This window comes from Bubalus kerabau, chromosome X, assembly GCF_029407905.1.
Source record: "Bubalus kerabau isolate K-KA32 ecotype Philippines breed swamp buffalo chromosome X, PCC_UOA_SB_1v2, whole genome shotgun sequence".
NCBI lineage: Eukaryota > Metazoa > Chordata > Mammalia > Artiodactyla > Bovidae > Bubalus > Bubalus kerabau.
The window spans coordinates 61,743,957-61,767,976 of NC_073647.1; the positions used below are offsets into that span (position 1 = coordinate 61,743,957).

The 24,020-nt window shown below is 41.5% G+C and overlaps 2 protein-coding genes across 2 annotated transcripts in view; both read right to left on the bottom strand.

The window, feature by feature from the left end:
• GPRASP3 (G protein-coupled receptor associated sorting protein family member 3) overlaps window positions 1-24,020 on the bottom strand; it is a 109,307-nt gene that overhangs the window by 31,388 nt on the left and 53,899 nt on the right. The window lies entirely within an intron of this gene.
• GPRASP1 (G protein-coupled receptor associated sorting protein 1) overlaps window positions 19,172-24,020 on the bottom strand; it is a 58,924-nt gene continuing 54,075 nt past the window's right edge. The window contains 2 exon segments of the mRNA XM_055565077.1: window positions 19,172-19,643; window positions 19,646-23,991. Coding sequence (XP_055421052.1) covers window positions 19,570-19,643; window positions 19,646-23,666 — 4,095 coding nt within the window. The 5' untranslated portion in view covers window positions 23,667-23,991 and the 3' untranslated portion in view covers window positions 19,172-19,569.

Consider the following 24,020-nt stretch of genomic DNA (forward strand, 5'->3'; position numbering starts at 1 on the left):
TTGAAATAAACTATTGCCTTCATGTTACATGTGAGGAAACCAGCTTGGATGAATTGTTTCATCTTTAAAGTCAATGGGAAAAAGAAAAGCTTTAAATATTAAAAGAATGCTGACCTATATCTGTCTGACTGATAAGCAGTATTTATTTCATCCTAAATGAAATGATATGTTGGATCATCAAAAAAGCAAGAGATTTCTAGAAAAACATCTACGTCTGCTTCATTGATTACGCTACAGCCCTTGACTGTGTGGATCACAACAAACTGTGGAAAATTCTTAAAAAGATGGGAATACCAGACCACCTTACCTGCCTCCTGCGACACCGGTATGCAGGTCAAGCACCAGACATGGAACAAAGGACTGGTTCAAAATTGGGAAAGGAATACATCAAGGCTGTCTATTGTCACCCTGCTTATTTAATTTATATGCAGAGTACATCATGAAAAGTGCCAGGCTGGATGAAGCACAAGCTGGAATCAAGATTCCTGGTAGAAACATCAATAACCTCAGATATGCAGATGACACCACCCTGATGGCAAAAAGCAAAGAGGAACTAAAGAGCCTCTTGATGAAGGTGAAAGAGGAGAGTGAAAAAGCCTGGCTTAAAACTCAATATTCAGAAAACTAAGATCATGACATCCGGTCCCATCACTTCATGGCAACTAGATGAGGAAACAATGGAAACAGTGACAGACTTTATTTTCTTGGGCGCCAAAATCACTGCAGGTGGCAACTGCAGCCATGAAGTTAGAAGATGCTTGCTCCTTAAACTTCCCTGGTGGCTCAGAGATTAAAGCATCTGCCTGCAATGCGGGAGACCTGGGTTTGATCCATGGGTCAGAGATCCCCTGGAGAAGGAAATGGCAACCCACTCCAGTATTCTTGCCATGGAGAATCCCATGGAGGGAGGAGCCTGGGTATTCTTGCCATGGAGAATCCCATGGAGGGAGGAGCCTGGTAGGCTATAGTCCACTCTCAAAGAGTCCGACGAGACTGAGCTACTTCACTTTCACTTTCTTTGCCCCTTGGAAGACAAGCTATGACAAATCTAGACAGTGTATTGAAAAGCAGAGACATCACTTTGCCAGCAAAGGTCCATATAGTCAAAGCTATGGTTTTTCCAGTAGTCATGTGTGGATGTGAGAGTTGGACCATAAAGAAGTCTGAGCACCAAAAAATTGACACTTTTGAACTGTGGTGTTGGAGAAGACTCTTGAGAGTCCCTTCGACTGCAAAGAGATCAAGGAGATCTAAAGGAAATCAACCCAACAACCAGTGACGACCAGCTCAGTGGTTGGAAGACACTCCAAAACACTTCCCAAAGTCAAACCTGTGCCAAAAAAAGATCATGGTCACTGCTTGGTGGTCTGCTAGCAGTCTGAACCACTACAGCTTTCTGAATCCTGGTGAAACCATTACATCTCAGAATTATGCTTAGCAAATTGATGAGATGCACTGAAAACTGCAATGCCTGCAGCCAGCATTGGTCAACAGAAAGGGCCCAATTCTTCTCCATGACATCACCCAACCACACTTCACACAACTAATGCTTCAAAAGTTGAATGAATTGGGCTATGAAGTTTTGCCTCATCTGCCATATTCACCTGACCTCTCATGAACCGACTACTACTTCTTCAGGCTTTTTGCAGGGAAAAAGCTTCCACAATCAGTAGGATGCAGAATATGCTTTCCAGGATGTTGTCGAATCCCAAATCACAAATTTTTATGCTAAATGAATAAACAAACTTATTTCTAATCAGCAAAAATTTGTTTACTGTCATAGTTCCTATTTTGATTAATAAAGATGTGTCTGAGGCTAGTTATTGTTGTTCTTCAGTTATTCAGTTATACCCGACTCTTTGCAACTCTCTGGACTGCAGAATGCAAGGCTTCCCTGTCCTTCACTATCTCCCACACTGTGCCTAAACTCATGTCAACTGAGTTAGTTGATGATGCCATCCAATGATGTCATCCTCAGGCACCTTCTCCTCCTGCCCTCAATCTTTCCCAGCATCAGGGTCTTTTCCATTGAGTTGCATCTTCACATCAAGTAGCCAAAGTATTGGAGCTTCAACTTCAGCATCAGTCCTTCCAATGACTATTCAGGGTTGATTTCCTTTAGAATTGACTGGTTTGATCTCATTGCTGTCCAAAGAACTCTCAAGAGTCGTCTACAGCAGCACAGTTAGAAAGCATCAATTCTCTGGCATTCAGTCTTCTATATAGTCCCACTGACATCCGCACATGACTACTGGAAAAGCAATAGCTTTGACTATATGGATCTTTGTGGGTGAAGTGATGTCTCTGCTGTCATAGGTCATAGCCTTTCTTCCAAGGAGTAAGCATCTTTTTATTTCATGGTGGCAGTCACCATCCACAGTGATTTCGGAGCCCAACAAAATAAAGTCTGACACTGTTTCCACTGTTTCTCCATCTATTTCCCATGAAGTTTTGGGACCAGATACCATATCTTTGTTTTCTGAATGTTGAGCTTTAAGCCAACTTTTTCACTCTCCTCTTTCACTTTCATCAAGAGGCTCTTTAGTTCTTCACTTTCTGCCATAAGGGTGGTGTCATCTACATATCTGAAGTTATTGATATTTCTCCCAGCAATCTTGATTCCAGCTTGTGCTTCTTCCAGCCCAGCGTTTCTCATAATGTACTCTGCATATAAGTAAAATGAGCAGGGTGACAATATACAGCCTTGACTTACTCCTTTTTCTATATGGAAACAGTCTGTTGTTCCATGTCCAGTTCTAACTGTTGCTTCCTGACCTGCATACAGATTTCTCAAGAGGCAGGTTAGGTGGTCTGGTATTCCCATCTCTTTCAGAATTTCCCACAGTTTATTGTGATCCACAGAGTCAAAGACTTTGGCATAGTCAATAAAGCAGAAATAGATGTTTTTCTGGAATTCTATTGCTTTTTAAATGATCCAGCAGATGTTGGCAATTTGATATCTGGTTTCTCTGCCTTTTCTAAAACCAGCTTGAACATCTGGAATTTCATGGTTCACATATTCTTGAAGCCTGGGTTGGAGAATTTTGAGCATTACTTTACTAATGTGTGCTGCTGCTGCTGCTAAGTTGCTTCAGTCATATACGACTCTGTGTGATCCCAGAGACGGCAGCCTACCAGGCTCCTCTGTCCCTAGGATTCTCCAGGCAAGAACACTGGAGTAGGTTGCCACTTCCTTCTCCAATGCATGGGAGTGAAAAGTGTAAGTGAAGTCACTCAGTCATGTCCAACTCTTCGCGACCCCATGGACTGCAGCCCACCAGGCTCCTCTGTCCATGAGATTTTCCAAGCAAGAGTATTGGAGTGGGGTGCCATTGCCTTCTCCATACTACTGTGTGAGATTAGTGCAATGGTGTGGTAGTTTGAGCATTCTTTGGCATTGCCTTTCTTAGGGATTTGAATGAAAACTGACCTTTTCCAGTCCTGTGGCCACTGCTGCGTTTTCCAAATTTGCTGGCATATTGAGTGCAGTACTTTCAAAGCATCATCTTTTATGATTTGGAATAGCTCAAGTGGAATTCCATCACCTCCACTAGCTTTCTTCGCTGTGGTGCTTCCTAAGGCCCACTTGACTTCACATTCCAGGATGTCTGGCTCTAGGTGAATGATCATTGTGATCATCTGGGTCATGAAGATCTTTTTTGTATAGTTCTTCTGTGTATTCTTGCCACCTCTTCTTAGTATCTTCTGCTTCTGTTAGGTCTATACCATTTCTGTCCTTTATTGAGCCCATCTTTGCATGAAATTTTCCCTTGTTATCTCTAATTTTCTTGAAGAGATCTCTAGTCTTTCCCATTCTATTGTTTTCCTCTACTTCTTTGCACTGATTACCGAGGAAGGCTTTCTTATCTCTCCTTGCTGTTCTTTGGAACTCTGCATTCAAATGGGTATATCTTTCCTTTTCTCCTTTGCTTTTTGCTTCTCTTCTTTTCACAGCTATTTATAAGGCCTCCTCAGACAGCCATTTTTCTTTTTTGCATTTCTTTTTCTTGGGGATGGTCCTGATCCCTGTCTCCTGCACAATGTCATGAACCTCCATCCTTAGTTCATCAGGCACTCTATTAGAACTAGTCCCTTAAATCTATTTCTTACTTACACTGTATAATTGTAAGGCATTTGATTTAGGTCATACTGGAATGGTCTAGTGGTTGTCCCTACTTTCTTCAATTTTACTCTGAATTTTGCGAATAGGAGTTGATGATCTGAGCCACAGTCATATCCCTGTCTTCTTTCTGCTGACTGTATAGAGATTCTCCATCTTTGGCTGCAAAGAATATAATCAATCTGATATCAATATTGACCATATGATGATACCCACGTGTAGAGTCTTCTTTTGTGTTGTTGGAAGAGGGTGTTTGCTATGACCAGTGTATTCTCTTGGCAAAACTCTATTAGCCTTTGCCCTGCTTCATTCTGTAATCCAAGGCCAAGGTGTTTCTTGACTTCCTACTTTTGCATTATAGTCCCCTCTAATGAAGGACTTCCCTGCTGGCTTAGAGGATAAAGCATCTGCCTGCAATGCAGGAGACCCGGGTTTGATCCCCGGGTCGGGAAGATCCCCTGGAGAAGGAAATGGCAACCCACTCCAATATTCTTGCCTGGAAAATCCCATGGACAGAGGAGCCTGGTAGGCTACAGTCCATGGGGCTGCAAAGAGTCGGACATGACTGAGTGACTTCACTTTAACTTTTAACACCCCTGTAATGAAAAGAACATCTTTTTTGGGTGTTAGTTCTAAAAGGTCTTATAGGTCTTCATGGAACTGTTCAACTTCAGCTTCTTCAGCATTACTGGTTGGGGCATAGACTTGGATTACCTAGCATATTGGGTACCTAAGGACTTGGGGAGTTCATCTTTCACTGTCCTATCTTTTTGCCTTTTAATACTGTTCCTGGGTTCTCAAGGCAAGAATAATAATAGGACTCCTTCTTTTGAAGGAGGTCACCATTATCTTCATTACCTCCACCATAGTTTAGCCCCAGGTAAATAGCAGGGGAGGAGGCTTTATAAATAGCTGTGAAAAGAAGAGAAGCAAAAAGCAAAGGAGAAAAAGAAAGATATACCCATTTGAATGCAGAGTTCCAAAGAATAGCAAGAAGAGATAAGAAAGCCTTCCTTGGTAATCAGTGCAAAGAAATTGAGGAAAACAATAGAATGGGAAAGACTAGAGATCTCTTCAAGAAAATTAGAGATACCAAGGGAACATTTCATGCAAAGATGGGCTCAATAAAGGACAGAAATGGTATGGACCTAACAGAAGCAGAAGATACTAAGGTGGCAAGAATACACAGAAGAACTATACAAAAAAGATCTTCATGACCCAGATGATCACAATGGTGTGATCATTCACCTAGAGCCAGACATCCTGGAATGTGAAGTCAAGTGGGCCTTAGGAAGCATCACAATGAAGAAAGCTAGTGGAGGTGATGGAATTCCAGTTGAGCTATTCCAAATCATAAAAGATGATGCTTTGAAAGTACTGCACTCAATATGCCAGCAAATTTGGAAAACGCAGCAGTGGCCACAGGACTGGAAAAAGGTCCATTTTCATTCGAATCCCTAAGAAAGGCAATGCCAAAGAATGCTCAAACTACTGCACAGTTGCATTCATCTCACAAGCTGTTAAGTAATGCTCAAAATTCTCCAAGCCAGGCTTCAACAATATGTGAATTGTGAACTTCCATATGTACAAGCGGGTTTTAGAAAAGGCAGAGGAACCAGATATCAAATTGCCAACATCTGCTGGTCATCGAAAAAGCAAGAGAATCCCAGAAAAACATCTATTTCTGCTTTATTGACTATGCCAAAGTCTTTGACTCTGTGGATCACAATAAACTGTGGGAAATTCTGAAAGAGATGGGAATACCAGACCACCTAACCTGCCTCTTGAGAAATCTGTATGCAGGTCAGGAAGCAACAGTTAGAACTGGACATGGAACAACAGACTGGTTCCATATAGAAAAAGGAGTAAGTCAAGGCTGTATATTGTCACCCTGCTCATTTTACTTATATGCAGAGTACATTATGAGAAACGCTGGGCTGGAAGAAGCACAAGCTGGAATCAAGATTGCCAGGAGAAATATCAATAACCTCAGATATGCAGATGACACCACCCATATGGCAGAAAGTGAAGAGCCTCTTGATGAAAGTGAAAGAGGAGAGAGGAAAAAGTTGGCTTAAAGCTCAACATTCAGAAAACTAAGATCATGGCATCTGGTCCCCTTGCTTCATGGCAAATAGATGGAGAAACAGTGGAAACAGTGTCAGACTTTATTTTGTTGGGCTCCAAAATCACTGCAGATGGTGACTGCAGCCATGAAATAAAAAGACACTTACTCCTTGGAAGAAAAGTTATGACCAACCTAGACAGCATATTAAAAAGCAGAGACATTACTTTGTCAGCAAAGGTCCATCTAGTCAACACTATGGTTTTTCTAGTAGCCATGTATGGATGTGAGAGTAGGACTATAAAGAAGCTAAGTGCCGTAGAATTGATGCTTTTGAACTGTGGCATTGGTAAGGACTCTTGAGAGTCCCTTGGACTGCAAGGAGATCCAACCAGTCCATCCTAAAAGCAATCAGTCCTGAATGTTCATTGGAAGGACTGATGTTGAAGCTGAAGCTCCAATACTTTGGCCATCTGATGCAAAGAGCTGACTCATTTGAAAAGACCCTGATTCTAGGAAAGACTGAAGGCGGGAGGAGCAGGGGACGACAGAGGATGAGATGGTTGGATGGCATCACCGACTCAACAGACATGAGTTTGCATAAAATCCGGGAGTTGGTGATGGACAGGGAGGCCCGGTGTGCTGCAGTCCATGGGGTTGCAAAGAGTTGGACACAACTAAGAGACTGAACTGAACTGAACTGAACTGAAATAGCAAGGAGGGAACACAGCTCCAACCATCAACAGAAAATTCGATTAAAGATTTACTGAACATGGCCCCACCCATGAGAACAAGACCCAGGGATGCAAGGATTCTTCAATATTTGCAAATCAACCAATGTGATCCACCATGTTAATAAATTCAAAGATAAAAACCATGATTATCTCAAAATATACAGAGAAAGGCTTTGACAAATTTCAACACCCATTTATGACAAAAACTCTCCAGAAAGAAGGCATAGAAGTAACATACTTCTACATAATAAAAGCCATATACAACAAACCCACAGCAAACATTATCCTCAATGGTGAAAAATTGTAAGCATTTCCTCTAAAATCAGTAACAAGGCTACAGTGCCCACACTCAACACTACTATTCAACATAGTTTTGGAAGTCCTAGCCACAGCATTCATAGAAGAAAAATACATGAAAAGAATCCAGATTGAAAAAGAAGAAGTAAAACTCTCATTGTTTGCAGAAGACATGATCCTGTACATAGAAAACCCTAAAGATACAGACAGAAAATTAATAGAGCTCTTCAATGAATGTAGTAAAGTTGCAGGATAAAAAGTTAATACACATAAATCCTTTGCATTCCTATACACTAACAATGAAATAACAGAAAGAGAAATTAAAGAAGCAATCCCATTTACCATTGCATCGAAAAGAATAGATAGGAATAAACTTACCTAAAGAAACAAAAGATCTATATATAGAAATCTAAAACACTGATGAAAGAAATCAAAGATGACACAAATAAATGGAGAAATATACCATGTTCATGGATTGAAAGAATCAACATAGTGAAAATGAGTATACTACCCAAAGCAATCTATAGATCCAGTGCAATCCCTATCAGCTACCAATGATATTTTTCACAGAACTAGAACAAATAATTTCACAATTTGTATGGAAACACTAAAAACCTCAAATAGCGAAAGCAATCTTTAGAAAGAAGAATGGAACTGGAGGAATCAACCCTTGTGACTTCAGACTATACTCCAAAGCTAAAGTCATCAAGACAGCATGGGACTGGCACAAAGAGAGAAATATAGATCAATGTAATAAAACAGAAAGCCCAGAAATAAATCCACACACCTATGGACACCTTATCTTTGACAAAGGAGGCAAAGCAATACAATGGAGAAAAAACAATCTCTTTAACAAGTGGTGCTCGATAAACTGGTCAAGCACCTCTAAAAGAATGCAACTAGAATACTTTCTAACACCATACACAAAAAGAAACTCAAAATGGATTAAAGATCTAAATGTAAGACCAGAAACTATAAAACTCTTAGAGGAAAACATAGGCAGAACCCTCTCTGACATAAATCACAGCAAGATCCTCTAGGACCCACCTCCCAGAGTAATGGAAATAAAAACAAAAATACACAAATGGGACCTAATTAAACTTACTTGATTTTACACAATGTGGAAACTATAAGCAAGGTGAAAATGAAGCCCTCAGAATGGGAGAAAATAATAGTAAATGAAGCAACTAACAAAGAATTAATCTCCAGAATACACAAGCAGCTCATGCAGTTCAATAGCAGAAAAATGAACAACCCAATCAAAAAGTGGGCAAAAGAACAGATATTTCTTCAGAGACATAGAGATGGCCAATAAACACATGAAAAGATGCTCAACATCGCTCATTATTAGAGACATGCAAATCAAAACTACAATGAGGTATCATCTCACACAAGTCAGAATGGCCACCATCAAAAAGTCTACAAACAATAAGTGCTGGAGATGGTGTGGAGAAAAGGGAACTCTCTTACGTTGTTGGTGGGGATGAAACCTGGTACAGCCACTATTGAGAACAATGTGGAGATTCCTTAAAAAACTGGGAATAGAACTGCCATATGACCCAGCAGTCCCACTGATCGGCATACACACTGAGGAAACCAGAACTGAAAGAGACACATGTACCCCAATATGCACTGCAGCACTATTTACAACAGCTAGGACGTGGAAGCAACCTAGATGTCCATCAGCTGAGAATGGATAAGGAAGTTGTGGTACATATACAGAATGGAATATTACTCAATAAAAAGGAATGCATTTGACTCAGTTCTAATGAGGTGGATGAAACTGGAGCCTATTATAAAGAGTGAAGTAAATCAGAAAGAGAAAGAAAAATAGTGTATATTAGTCCATATATATGGAATTTAAAAAGATGGTAATTACAATGCTATATACAAGGCAGCAAAAGAGACACATGTGTAAGGAACAGACTTTTGGACTTATATGGGAGAAGGTGAGGGTGGGATGATTTGAGAGAATAGCATTGAAACATGTATATTACCAGATGTAAAACAGATGACCACTGCAAGTTTGATGCATGAAGCAGGGCACTCAAAGCTGGTGCTCTGGGACAACCAAAAGGGATGAGGTGGGGAGGGAAGAAGGTGCGGGGTTCAGGATGGGAGGACACATGTGCACCTGTGGCTGATTCATGTTGATGTATGGAAAAACCATCATGATATTATAAAGTAATTATCTTGCAATTAAAATAAATTGATTAAAAAATAATACAAAATATACAAGCAACTCATGTGCTCAATACCAGAATATCAGACATCCCAATCAAAAAGCAGGCAAAAGAACTAAACAGACATTCATCCAAAGAAGACATAAAGATGGCTAATAAACACATGAAAAGATGCTCAACATCACTCATTATTAGAGAAATGCAAATCAAAACAACAATGAGGTATCATCTTACACCAGTCAGAATGGCCATCATCAAAATGTCTACAAACAATAAATGCTGGAGAGAGTGTGGAGAAAAGGCAAGCCTCTTACACTGTTGTTGGGAATGCAAATTGGTACAGCCATTGTGGACAAGTGTGGAAATTCCTTAAAAAACTGGGAATAGAACTGCCATACAACCCAGCAATCCCACTGCTAGGCATACACCCTGAAGAAATCAGAATTGAAAAAGACACATGTAGCCCAATGTTCATTTCAGTACTATTTATAATAGCTAGGACATGGAAGCAACCTAGAGATATTCACCAGCAGAACAAAGGATAAGGGAGTTGTGGTACATATACAGGATGGAATATTACACAGCTATAAAAGGAATACATTTGATACATTTGAGTCAGTTCTAATGAGGTAGATGAAACTGGAACCTATTATACAGAATGAAGTAAGAGAGAAAGACAAATACTGTATGCTGCTGCTAAATAGCTTCAGTCGTGTCCGATTCTGTGTGACCCCATAGACGGCAGCCCACCAGGCTCCCCCATCCCTGGGATTCTCCAGGCAAGAACACTGGAGTGGGTTGCCATTTCCTTCTCCAATGCATGAAAGTGAAAAGTGAAAGTGAAGTTGCTCAGTCATGTCCAACTGTTAGCGACCCCATGGACTTCAGCTCACCAGGTTCCTCCATCCATGGGATTTTCCAGGCAAGAATACTGGAGTGGGGTGCCATTGCCTTCTCCGAAATACCATATATTAATGCATATATATGGAATTTAGAAAGACGGTAACAATGATAATACAGATGTAAAGAACAGACTTTTGGGCTCAGTGGAAGAAGGCAAGGGTGGGATAATTTGAGAGAATAGCATTGAAACATGTATATTACCATATGTAGAACAGATGCCAGTGCAAGTTTGATGCATGAAGAGGGTTCCCAAAGCCAGTGGTCTGGGACAATCCAGAGGGATTGGGTGGGGAGGAAGGTGGGAGGGCAGTTAAGGATAGTGGGCACTCATGTATACCTGTGGCTGATTCATGTCAATGTATGGCAAAAACCATCACAATATTGTAATTACTCTCCAATGAAAATAATTTTATATGCAAATATTCTAAACAAAATGGTAGCAAACTGAATTCAATAGTACATTGAAAGGATCATATTCCATGATCAAGTGAGATTTATATCTGCAATGAAAGCATGGCTCATCATATACAAATCAACAAATGAGATACACTACGTTAACAGAGGGCTTCTCAGGTGGTTCTGTGGTAATGAATTTGTCTGCAATGCAGGAGATGAAAGTTCGACCCCTGGTCAGGAAGATCCCCTGAAGAAGGGAATGGCAACTCACTCCAGGATTCTTGCCTGAAGAATTCCATGAACGGTGGAGCCTGGAAGGCTACATTCCATGGGGTTGCAAAGAGTCGGTCACGACCGAGAGATTAACAGTTTCTCTTTCACTAATATCTAAAACATATCAGGAATCATACAATTGAATAGTAAAACTAATAATCTGATTTTAAAATTGGTAAAGAACCTGAATAATTTTCTACAGAAGAGATATAAATGGCCAACAGTTACATGAAAAGATGACATCACTAATGTCATGAAAAGATGACATTACTAGTCATGAGGGAAATGCAAATCAAATCACAATGAGGTATCACTTCGACCAGTTAGAATGATGATTATCAAAAATACAAGGGATAACACATGTTGACAAGAATATAAATAAAAGCAAAACTCTTATACGCTTTTGGTGGGAATGTAAATTAGTGTAGCTACTATGGAAAGCAGCATGGAGGCTTTTCAAAACTTTTTTTTAAATCACCACATGATCCAGTAATCCCACTTTGGTGTATATATTCCAAGGAAATGAAGTCACTATCTTTAAGAGATATCTGTACTTCCATGTTCATTTCAGCATTATTCACAATAGACAGACACAGGAACTACCTAAATATGCACTGACAGATGAACTGACAAAGAACCTGTTATATATGACTATATGTATATATATATATGTAACATTTATGCTGCTGCTGCTGCTGCTAAGTCGCTTCAGTCATGTCCGACTCTGTGCGACCCCATAGACGGCAGCCCACCAGGCTCCCCCGTCCCTGGGATTCTCCAGGCAAGAACACTGGAGTGGGTTGCCATTTCCTTCTCCAATGCATGAAAGTGAAAAGTGAAAGTGAAGTCGCTCAGTCCTGTCCGACTCTTAGCGGCCCCATGGACTGCAGCCCACCAGGCTCCTCCGTCCATGGGATTTTCCAGGCAAGAGTACTGGAGTGGGGTGCCATCGCCTTCTCCGAACATTTATTCATATATGTAAATAAAATTCAGTCATGAGAAAAAAATTATGCTATCTGACATAGCAACATAGAGAGATATTCTTTGGCCTGGCCAACACACTTTTCCTTTTTGAAACGCCAAGAGAATTTCAAAGGAGTTATATGAGAATATTAGTAACCCTCTATCTCAATCAATATAATAATATTAAAGATAAGATAAAATGACAATATTAATTGGAGAGTAATCAGGTATGAACTATAGATATTACATTTCAGATAACCCACAATATTTATTATAAACTGCAATAAGTAAGCCTGTATGCTTCTAACAGCAAAGAGAATTTACCTCAGAAACATATTTGAAGATAACCATATACTATAAAAGAGACATGGGAAATTGTTGGAGTAGGGGCATATTATTTAATAAAACATACTGGTATTATGGGGAAAGAATCCATCTGCATTTCCCTCTACATATCACAAGCCAAAATTCATTCTAGGTAAATGAGTATTTATTTTTCTTTATCCTTCTGCATCTTTTGAAATATTTATGATATCTAATCTTCCTGGAATTTGATTACATGTATTGTGACATAACATTACCTGTTTTCCCAAATGATTAGCTAATTATTCTAACACCATTCACCAAATGTGTAGAAAGAAATAGCATAGCAGATGTAAGATTGCAAGCTTTATAAAGACTTACTTGCAAGGCTGGCCTTTGGTTGGATTCTGTTAACTTGGATTTAAAGAAGGTGTCCACTATTCCCAAAACAGATTATGATTGGCTCACTGTGCCTAAACTCTCTGTGTGAACAATACAGTTTGTGCTAAATATTAACACCTTTTTTCCTTCTGGGAGTCTCGAATTTTGGTGCATGCTAGGCAAAAGGTACCTCCCTCAAATCTTGGGCACTGAGTATCTAATAAGCCTCCTTGATAAATAATATTTCACACATGTTGTCATAAATTATTGAAGGAATTAAGTGTATCCTGTGGGACTCCACTGGGAGAGAAATATTGGAAGTTTTCAGGAGTTTATTTTGAACTTTGCCCCATGCACTTTTTTCCTTTCACTGATTTGGTTTTGCATTCTTTTGTAATAAATCATAGCTGTGAGTACAACTGTATACTGAGCCTTGTGAATCCTGCTAGTGAATCACTGAACATGCTGAGGATCCTGGGCACACTGAATCTTTCACTTTTCTCCATGAATTTTAACTGCCACCCTAATATAAATACCCACATATATGTGGAAACATATGGGCTCTCTGTCTGTATTCCATTTAACTTTTCCCAAGTAGTTCTACCCTACCAAGAGATTTGACAAAAATTTTAAAATTCTTTGTGGGAAAAACACTTTCCAACTTCCATATTATTTTTCTTTCAAAATTCCCTGAACTATTCACAGGCTTGTGTGTATGTAGAAATCAATAAGAAGTTCTTGAACTTCTAAGAACCTCTAAATCAAGAACCTCTAAAAGGCAAATGATAAAGCTTACAAATACTCTGCTTACAAAAAGAAAACCCAACTGGCTAGGTTTAACCTCTGAAACATCTGAAAGTAGGTTTAACCTCATTAATAATACCAAAATAACAAGGCAATACCATGTTCCCCAATTCCATTAGTAAAAGGCTTAAAAATTTTGCTGATAGGCTTATAGACATATGTATCTACTAAGTTCACTATACGTTTCTAAGACAGATTACCCAGCCCACAGCCCCATCCTAAAGGAAGAAGTCCTTGCTTGATTCTTGAGAAGGCATGACCAAATGGATAAGCACTAGACACCTGAAGGTGAGAGTTCATGGAACTGGTGAAAGGGATCAGCAGTGTCACTATGAAGGGGATAGATGGCCTTCTAGAAAATCTTTGAAGAATGGATAGGCCTCTGACAGAGATTACAGGGGGCTGGAGATGATGAGTGAGAAAGGACAAGTGAATGAGAAAGTTGACCTCTCCAGGTGCAAGGAACTGTGTGAATAAGCTATGGTGAAGATGTCTGTGAAAGCCTATTTTGTGTGATCTGTAAAATGCTATATAATGTATGTTCTACCCTAAAAGGCATTAGTTAAAAAGGTTTTAAAGATGTTCTAAGGTATATTCAAGGTACAGATATTCTTTGTTATACAAACTCTTCCTGAGACCAGAAAAAGAACAAAAGCTATCCTAACTCATTTAATGAAGCGAATATAACCTTGAAACTATAATAAGAAAATTACAGCATTAAAATATAAAACCATAGGTCAGTATCATTAATGAAAAACATGAAAAAAACTGGCAAGTTGAATCTAGTAGTATATTAAAAAACAGTAGCAACAAAAATACTGTGATAGAATGTCAAGGAGAGAGGCATAACCATAACTGCAGTCAGATTTTAGCACAAATACAGACAAAATAAGTAAAGATATATAATAGAAGACTTAAACAAGATTATGAACTAACTAGACCTAACTGCAGAGAAGGCAATGGCACCCCACTCCAGTACTCTTGCCTGGAAAATCCCATGGATGGAGGAGCCTGGTGGGCTGCAGTCCATGGGGTCGCGAAGAGTCGGACACGACTGAGCGACTTCACTTTCACTTTTCACTTTCATGCATTGGAGAAGGAAATGGCAACCCACTCCACTGTTCTTGCCTGGAGAATCCCAGGGACGGGGGAGCCTGGTGGGCTACTGTCTATGGGGTTGCACAGAGTCGGACACGACTGAAGCGACTTAGCAGACCTAACTGACATTTATAGAAAAGTTCACAGGACAACAGAAAGATACACAATTTTTTCTATTGATATATTTACTAAATATATCAATAGATATATTTACTAAAATAGACCATATTCTGGGCCATAAAGGAACATTCAATAAATTTAAAAGATTCAGACCATACAGAGTAAGTTCCCTGACCAGGTCAGTACTGTAGAAATATATAACCAAAACATATCTGGAAAAGCCTCAAATATTTAGGAACTACATAGCCTACTTCTAAATAATTGTTGGATAAGAGAAGAAAATTAAAAAGAAATTAGTATATAATTTCCATTGAAAAATGAAAACACAACATATCAAAATTTGTGGGATGCAGCTTAAGCAGTATTAGAGGAAAATTTACAATACTAAATTGCCTATATTAGAAAAACAACGGGCTCAAATTAATTGACCTCAGCTTCTATTTCAAGTAGCTAGAAATAAAATAGTAACAAACACAAAGTAAACAAAAGAAAAAAATAAGAGCAAAATCCAATATAAAATAGAAAACACAAAATTTTTAAAATCAATAAAATTAAACACTAGCTTGTTGAGGTCAATAAAATTGATCAGCCTCTAGCCAGAATGATAAAGGAAAACAAAAGAGAAGACACTGATATCAAGAATGAGAGAGATGACATCACTAGATAACAAACATCAAAAGGATAATAAATTTATTGGCAAGGCTGGAGGCAAACAGACAACCCATAAACTGCTGATGGTAATGAAAATTTGTAATATCCCTTTGGAGGGATATCTCAGAATATCTAATAAAACTACATATGTATTTATCATTTGACCAAACATCCTCATTTCTAGGAATCTACCTCTAACCATACAAAAAGTATAATTGCACAAGGTTATTCTTCCAGCACTGTTGCGACAGCAAAATATTGGAAAGAAATACCCATATACAGGAGAGTAACTGAACAAATTATAGCAGTGACTAGAGAAGGGAATGGCAACCCACTCCAGTATTTTGGCCTGGAGAATTCCATGGAACCTGGCAGGCTATACACTTCATGGGATCACAAAAAGTTGGACATGACTGATTAACACATAGCAGTGACACAATGGAGGAATATGCAGCTGCAAAAAATGAAAAAAAAAAAAAAGATTGCTACATACTGCTGCTGCTGCTGCTAAGTCGCTTCAGTCGTGTCTGACTCTGTGCGACCCCATAGACGGCAGCCCACCAGGCTTCCCCGTCCCTGGGATTCTCCAGGCAAGAACACTGGAGTGGGTTGCCATTTCCTTCTCCAATGCATGAAAGTGAAAAGTGAAAGTGAAGTCGCTCAGTCCTGTCTGACTCTTAGCAACCCCATGGACTGCAGCCTACGAGGCTCCTCCATCCATGGATTTTCCAGGTAAGAGTACTGGAGTGGGGTGCCATTGCCTTCTCCATGCTATGTACTAATTGGCTTCAAATCTGTAAAATGTGCAGATAAAGAGGTTAATAGGATTAGTCAAATTTTTATCTAACTATACTCTCCTAAAAAGACTTTGGTATCCTGGAAATACCTCATAAAGCTGAGCTCTGATCAAAATGGATTAGCACAAATAAGGGAGTACCACTAAGGATAGATGCAAACCACCAAGAGTCATTGGCCAGAAAACAAAAACAAGGAAAAGAGCAAAGAGTCAATGGAAGGGAACCTGTGAGAAAATTCATAAAGCAGTTCCTGTAGGTGGTTCCCAGAAAGACCCTCCTCTAGGCCCAAGACTGGAAAAGGGAGGGAGCCTCAGATGCAGCAGGTAGAACAATGACCCTTGTGTCTCTGGATGGGAACTGTTGAGGGTTCAGAATCTCATTTCCAGGGCAGATCCCCAGGATGCTGCTGCCTGGGTTGAGATCCAGGGATCCTCTTGAGGGTTGAAAAGCTTGCAGATATCCCAATGAGAACCACTATGTGAAGGGCCCAAAGCATCTAGGTTCCCTCTTCATGAGTGTGTCCTCTCTCCACTATACTAGAGCTGCCCAGGTTGAGGTTCATGCCTCTCTTGCATCTCCAGGCACCTGGAACCTTAGAGCAAAAGTCACCTCCGTTACTCTCTGATCAACCTCATACCCACTCCCACCACTAACTTGCCTGCAATATTGAGTCCAGTCATCCCCACTGTCTGACAGAAGAGAGAGTGCCAACTGGATGGGAGGAAGGGAAGGGTATAGTACCTCAAAGATCCCATCTGATCCCATCCCTGCCTCTCCAGAGCCAGCACTATGGGTGTACACAAATTGGGTGTTCACATATTGTCACTTCACCGTGTCCTCTTTCTAGGCACCCCTGAAGCCAACTGCTTCCTCGTGTCCACCTCCCCTACCCAAACAGAGAAACAGTCGCGCCACGCTGGGTGGGGTGAGGGGCATTCAGAAAGCAGGAGGGAGCACGAAGTTCCCAGGCGCTTCCTCCACGAGGATCTAGTCTCTGCTACCACCTCCCATGGATGCTATTTCCCGGCCGGCCTCGAACCCACCTCCTCCAACAGCGGCCGCTGCTTCTCTCCACATACGCCTCCCTCAGGATGACTTCCGGCCTCTTGAGCTCCTGGACAAAAATCAGGCCCCGGCTGACGCCCGCGATTGTGTCCTCTGCCAACAATTACCGTAATCCTGGGCACCTGAAGAATTCGTTTTCAGGCTAGTGCAGCATGAAGAGACACCCACCCACCCACCGTTACATCCTACCACTCCTCTTACAGCCGACTGTCAAGCGTCAGGTGCAAGTCTTTCCCGACCCTTTACAGTGCTTACACACCTCTACGCTGGTCCAAGTGAGAGCGCCGTCATGTGACCCACCCTCAGCCTCACGTGACCGCACATTCGGCATGTCTGCCGCTGCCCTGCGGTAGCAAGCAAGGTACAGTCTTCTGCCTCTGGGGCTTAGCTGCTTGCTAGAACAACCTGAAGCTCCCGGTGGTGGTGAAGATAGAGAACTGAAAGGAAGGCTGGATTGGAGCCAACGCTTCCAGTCCTAGGCCTGGGCTTTGCTCTGTAGGAACACAGGGCTGGCGAGGAACGCTCCATGAGGAGTTCAGAGACCAACTGACTTTTAATATTCCGTATCAAACTCGTTTGAGTAGGCTCCGGGAGTTGGTGATGGACAGGGGAAGCCTGGCGTGCTGCAGTCCATGGGCTCGCCAAGAGTCGGACACGACTGAGCGACTGAACTGATAAGACTGGGGTGATGTATTAAAACACGTGCAAGATCTATCTTGAAAATACTGATAGGCAAAATAAACATTCTGTCTCGAATTTCCACCACCAGGACGATCTCTGTTATCACTTCTGGTTTGTGAATGGATGAAATCTGCCACTTTGCCCTACTTACAAAAATCTTACAGCCTAGAGTCTTATAGAAAAAAAATTTTTTTTTTCCATCCTGAGACAAACCAAGGTGAATAAAAATTTGTATATTTTCCTTTAGCCTGGACTCCCTCCTACCCCAAATTAACATAATCCCTGACTTTTAATCCTGTCTGAAGATAATTACTACCTTTGTGAATCCGAAAAAATAAATGTGTACCATAAAGTCAAACTTTAGAAAGTTTACAATTTACTCCTTTTAAAATAATTATGCATTTTTATTTGGCAACCCAGTCCTAAATTGTAGTCTCTCACACTTCTTTACTCTTTTGACATGTTTTAAATGGTTATAAGATTTTCCATAATCAAATAATATACATTTCATAAATTCAGTCCATTTCACACATTTGGGGAGTATCATCCTTCCATATATTTTACCAGTCTTTTCTATTTCATCAAATATAGAAGGCAGGAGCTTTTCTTAGCCAATTAAAAAACCTGTATATCATCACTCTTAGTAGCTGTATGCTGTTACCTTAACATTCTCCATGAAGAAATGGTCTTCCTGACAGTTAAATTTGTGTGCTTTCTGGTCTTTTCCTTTTAACTTGTGGGCCAGTGGTCTCCAACATTTCTGGCACCAGGGACCACTTTCATATAAGACAAGTTCTTCACAGACTGGGGGTGGGGAGGGGACAAGGATGGTTCAGTTGGTAATGTGAGCAATACAGGGGGGCATGGTTCAGACAGTAATGCAAGGGATGGGCTGAGCTCAGAGGAAACCTTCTGCTCACCTCCTGCTGTGTGGCCTGCTTCCTAACAGGCCACAGACCAGTACTGGTCCGCACCCCGGACCCCTGCTTTAGGCATTATCAAAGAAACACCCATACTTTGAATTGCAAAATGCAACTTCTCAGCTCTTCAACACTTACCTCATTTTATATTGCTTAATACTTAATACTCCTCACAGCCACTCCAGGCAGACTGGATAACTCACTCCCACAGGAGCACTTTTCCAACTGTGAGCTTTTCTTCACAACATCCAACCTCTTCCCTACATTTCAGAGCCCAAATCAACTGGGTGCTTTTTTTCTAAATCATACCCTGAGTATCAACCCATGGTAATATTTGCATTTACAGATATAAGAGTAAGCTTTTTCAAGGAGCATTATTATTCATACATTAATTATCTCTATGTTGTCATGTGTTATCTTGGCATCTATATTTTAAGTTCAAGGAGAAGGGTGATTTCTGCCTACTTAAACACAGAACTTTATTGAAAACAGGACATGACTCAAATCGACATCAGTAACACCAGAACAATCAAAAGGGTAGCTTACTTACGATGGCTCAATTCACTGTAAGTTTAAATACTAAATTCACAATCTGGACAAAAACAAATATCAACAAATGTGCTTTCAGTTTTAATACTTGTTTGGCATCAGAAGATAGACCCAGCTCATACAAAGTTGGGCAAAATTAGTATCAGCATTAAGGATGTACATTACAACATAGAACCAACTTTGAAAACATTATTCAAGGATCATAACTCAGGAACATAAGGATAATCAGAGCCAAGTAACTAATCATACTAATTTTTTTAGTCTGCCTAGGGGTCCTTTTTATGATCTACTTTGCCTTGCAGTTCCTTAGCAAATTTTTCAATTTCATGGAATGCAGAAGTAATGGCTCAAGACTGAAATCATCATCAGTGAACAAAGCCTCTTTTTTTATATCATTACCAATATTCTCAAGCATTGCTAGAACAACTTGAATATTATCATTTGTCTCTTTCCTGCTAAAAAGGCCCATAAATTCTGACACTGCTTTAGCATTGAGTAGTTCTTTTGTCATGACAGGATTTTCAGACAAATTCAACAGTATTTTCAAAACATGAAACCTTGTTTCAGTATTGCCTGTGGCTAATAACAAAAGAAATCCAGATATATACCTGGCAATCAGTGTGTGATAGTCAGTGGCTCTAGTGAGGTGTCTAACCATCTTTATTCCAGATAACTGCTCAGGGGAATCCAAGCTATAAGCAAGAGTTTCCTCACATACTTGACATACATATGTCTGAATTATGTTCAGATTTGGGTAAGGTGGAGCCATGTGAATCATATTCTCTAGAAGCCTTGTCCTAACTCAGGAGGAGGGATAATTGAGCAAGGTTTCAATAAGTGAGACAACACCTGAATTGTGAATGAAATCATGAGTATATTGAAAAGTAGTTCTCATACCCATTGCAATTTTAGGTATTTCATGAATAAAAGGATCTTGGATTTTGTCCATTAATAGTTCTTCTTCAAACTCTTCAGGACCAATTTTAAGCTCACTCTGTATGCAGCTGCAGGAGCAACTCTCAGGCTCTGCACTCTCCTTGGTCCTAAGATGCTCCCGAATTTGCACGACTGACCAGTAGAATGGATCATACTGAAATGGGAACTCGGGGTCAGGTTGATTAGCCTGAAGCAAAGATTCCTGGTCTTCCCCTTCTAGGCTCAGTTCCATGTACTTTGGCTTTCCTCCAAACATTTCAGAGAACAGAAATGCTGCTTCTTTTGAAAATCTAAAGGGGCTTGGGGATGGGAAGCCAACCGTACCCCATGGACCAGGCTTGAACTGAACAGTAACCTCCTCCCAGCTCTGGGGCCTGTGTGAAGCATCAGGCTCCTGCTCAACTGAACATCTGGATCTGCAAATGGCCCTGTACACAGGGCTAGGATCTGATTCAAAATGGGTCTCATCTTCTGCCCCAAACCAGGACCCCACAATGGCCTCATCCTCCTCAGCTATTGTCCTGGACTCATAGTTGGTTCCAACACTAGTCCTGTTATTGTCCTCATTTTTAGCCATAAACCAGGACCCAACAACTGCCCCTTCCTCATTTTCTGGCCTAGACTCAGAGGTGGCCCCAGTTTCAGTCTCACTAATGTCCTTCTCTCCAGACAAGAACCATGACTCAACAATCATCTCTTTATCATCCTCTGGCTTAGATGCACAGCATGTTTTGGCTTCTACATTGACTTCTTTTGCATCCCAGAACCAGGATTCAAAAATGGTTTCCTCTCCAGACCTTGATGTGGTCTCTTCTACTGCCTGAGGTCTAATGTCTATACTCTCTTCTTCAGCCCAGAACCAGGACCCAACAATGATTTCCTCCTTTTCAGCTCCATGCTTGGACTCAAAACTAGCCCCTGCCTCCAGACTGGTCTCTTCTTCAGCCCAGAACCAGGACTCAACAATGACTTCCTCCTCTCCAACTTTTGGACTTTATTTGCTACAAATGTTAGCCTCGTTCCTAATAGCCTCTTCCCTGGCCCAGAACCAAGACCCAACAAAAAGTTCTTCTTCAGCTGCCAGCCTGTCCTCTTCTCTAGCCTCCACTTCTGTTTTAAGCCTGTCTTCCTCCCTAGCCCAGAACCAAGAGCCAATAATGTCTTCCTCTTCAATATCCAGCCTGGATTCTTCTTTGTCTGCAGCCTCTATAATGGCTTTATTCCCTTTCCAGAACCAGGATGTGATCATGGTCTCCTCTTTGGTAGGTGGCTTGGCTTCTTCTTCAGCCCTATCATCTGTACTGCTTTCTTCCACAGCCCATAACGAGGGACCTACAATGGTCTCTGGCCCTGTATATTTTATGGACCAGAACCATGAATTAACAATGTCTTGTTCGTCCTCTAGCCTAGACTTCCAGCTGCCTTCATTGGCAGGAAACATACAGGGACTTTCTCCTGACCAGAAACCAGACTCACTGTTAATCTCTTCAGCAGCTGTCATAAATTTACACTGGGCACCAGCAGCATACTTCATACGGATCTCTTCAGTGGTCCCAGACCAAGACGATGTAATACTCTTTTCCTTGTCCTCCAGGCTAGACTTATTATTCACTTTAGCCCTCCCACAAGCTTCTACTCCAGGCCAGAACCATGACCCAATAATTGGTTCCTCCTCCTCAGTCCCTGGCATAGTATCACAGTTGACTTCAGCCCCAGAATCCATGTGGGCCTGGTTTCCAGCCCAAAACCAGGGCCAAAATATTGTCTCCTCTTCAGCTCCTGGCCCGGCCTCTTCTCTGAACTCAGCCACTGTGCTGATTTCTTCTCCAGCCCAAAACCAGGGGCCAATGACCTCTTCTTCCTCAGACTTTGGCCTGGACCCACAGTTGGCCCCAACCCCAGCTTCTACACTGGCCTCATCACTGACCCAAAACCAAGACCCAAAAATGGGCTCTTCTTCAGCCTCTGGGTTGGATTCTTCATTAGCCCAGCAAAAACTGGCAATGACCTTTTCTTTGTCATCTGTAAGCAATGATTTGGAAGTGGCATCAGCCTCAGTTTCCACACTGGTCTTTTCCCCACTTCCAAACACAGAACTGCCAATAGGCTCCTGCTCAGCCTGTGGTCTGAATGTATCACTGGTTTCTTCTTCAGTCCAGAACCAACTGCCAACAATGGACTCATCCTCCACTTGAGAACCGGACTTGACAGTGGCCCCACCAACTATGCTGGAGTCTTCCACAGCCCAGAACCAGGCCCCGGTGAGGAACTCTTCTTCTGGCCTGGCTTCTTGCTTGGCCCTGGCTCTGGCCTTGATTTTGGCTTCTTCCTTTGCCACTGCTCTGGCCCTGACCTCTTTCTTGGACTTGGGCTTGGCCAAGTTATTAGTCTTCTCTCCGGGCAGGAACCAGGGCTCTTTTTTGACTACATCCATAGACTCAGACATGAAATCAATGGAAGTTTCTTGCTTGGCCCTGTGCCTGGCGCTGACATTGGCCCCCTTCCTGGCTCTGGGTTTGTACCTACCCTCCTCTCCAGCCCAAAACCAGGATTTGACATTGTCTTCACATTCAGACCCAGAACTGGATTCAGAGACTTCTTTCTTAGACCTAAACCAGGGCCTACTATTGGTCTCTTCCCTAGGCCTAGACTGGATACTGGTCTTTTCTCTGACCCAGAACCAAGATTTCTTGATAGATTCATCTTCAGAACCAGAACTGGAGGCAACATAGAGTTCCCAACTGGTTTTGGGCCTAGACATAGCCTCTTCTTTGGTCATGTGCCTAGACCTAGTACTAGCTTTTACCCTATCTCTAGGATGAAGCCTTGTACTGACCTCTTCTCTACTGCAGAACCAGGAGTTCATAAAGGATCTATCCACCCATCTGAAATCACAATTGTGAAAGGTCTCTTTTTTAGATGTAGGCCTGGGATGGCACCAAGACCCCATATTGGTCTCCTCCTCTGACACAAGCAAATGCTGGATTCCTGATTGGGACTTGACCTTAGTGCCAGGAAAGGACTCAGCATCCATACTGGCCAGTTCCCTAACCATAGATGAGGTCTTAGGTTTTGCAACTGACCCAGACTCAGTACTGATCAGCGGCCAGGCTACAGCATTGTTTTGGAACACTCCCTCTGTCTTCAGTAGGACCTCAGCATCAAACTCAGTCTTGGCCCATGAATAGGTTTCATTCATGGACATTTCTACAGTGATTGCCTTGGCCTCACTCTTAGGATGTGTCTCAGTTACTGCCACGGTCTCAGTTTTGGGCCTTGCTCCAAGCATTACCTGGGCCTGGGTCCTAACCTTTGGTCTGACCACCATTGGGACTTCATTCTCTCTTTCAGTCCCACCAGCAACCTCTTTGCCAGGCTTCTTTTCAGGCTTGGCCTGGACACCAGTCTCAATCTCAGCCCCAGTCATAGTACAGTTACAGAGGAGACCTGAATAACTACAACTATCCCAGTCTCAGCTTCTACCACAGATTTCTCACAGTTTTGTGTCTTCACACTCTAATTTTTTGATGATTCAGGTGATACAGTTGGAAAGAAAAGTTAGAGCCAATCACCAGTCCAGCAGTCAATAAGCCTCCTTTCCAATCCCAGCCTCAGTCAATATTACAGTCAGAGTGAAGAGAAAACACAACCAAGCTGGGAGAGGATGGATGGTTCCTGGGTGGGTACACACCTGTTGAAGGTGGTGCTCAGCAGCAATTTCAACACCACCAGAGCTGCCACTGGAAGTCAATCTGGGAAGTGAGAATGACATGGAGGTTTG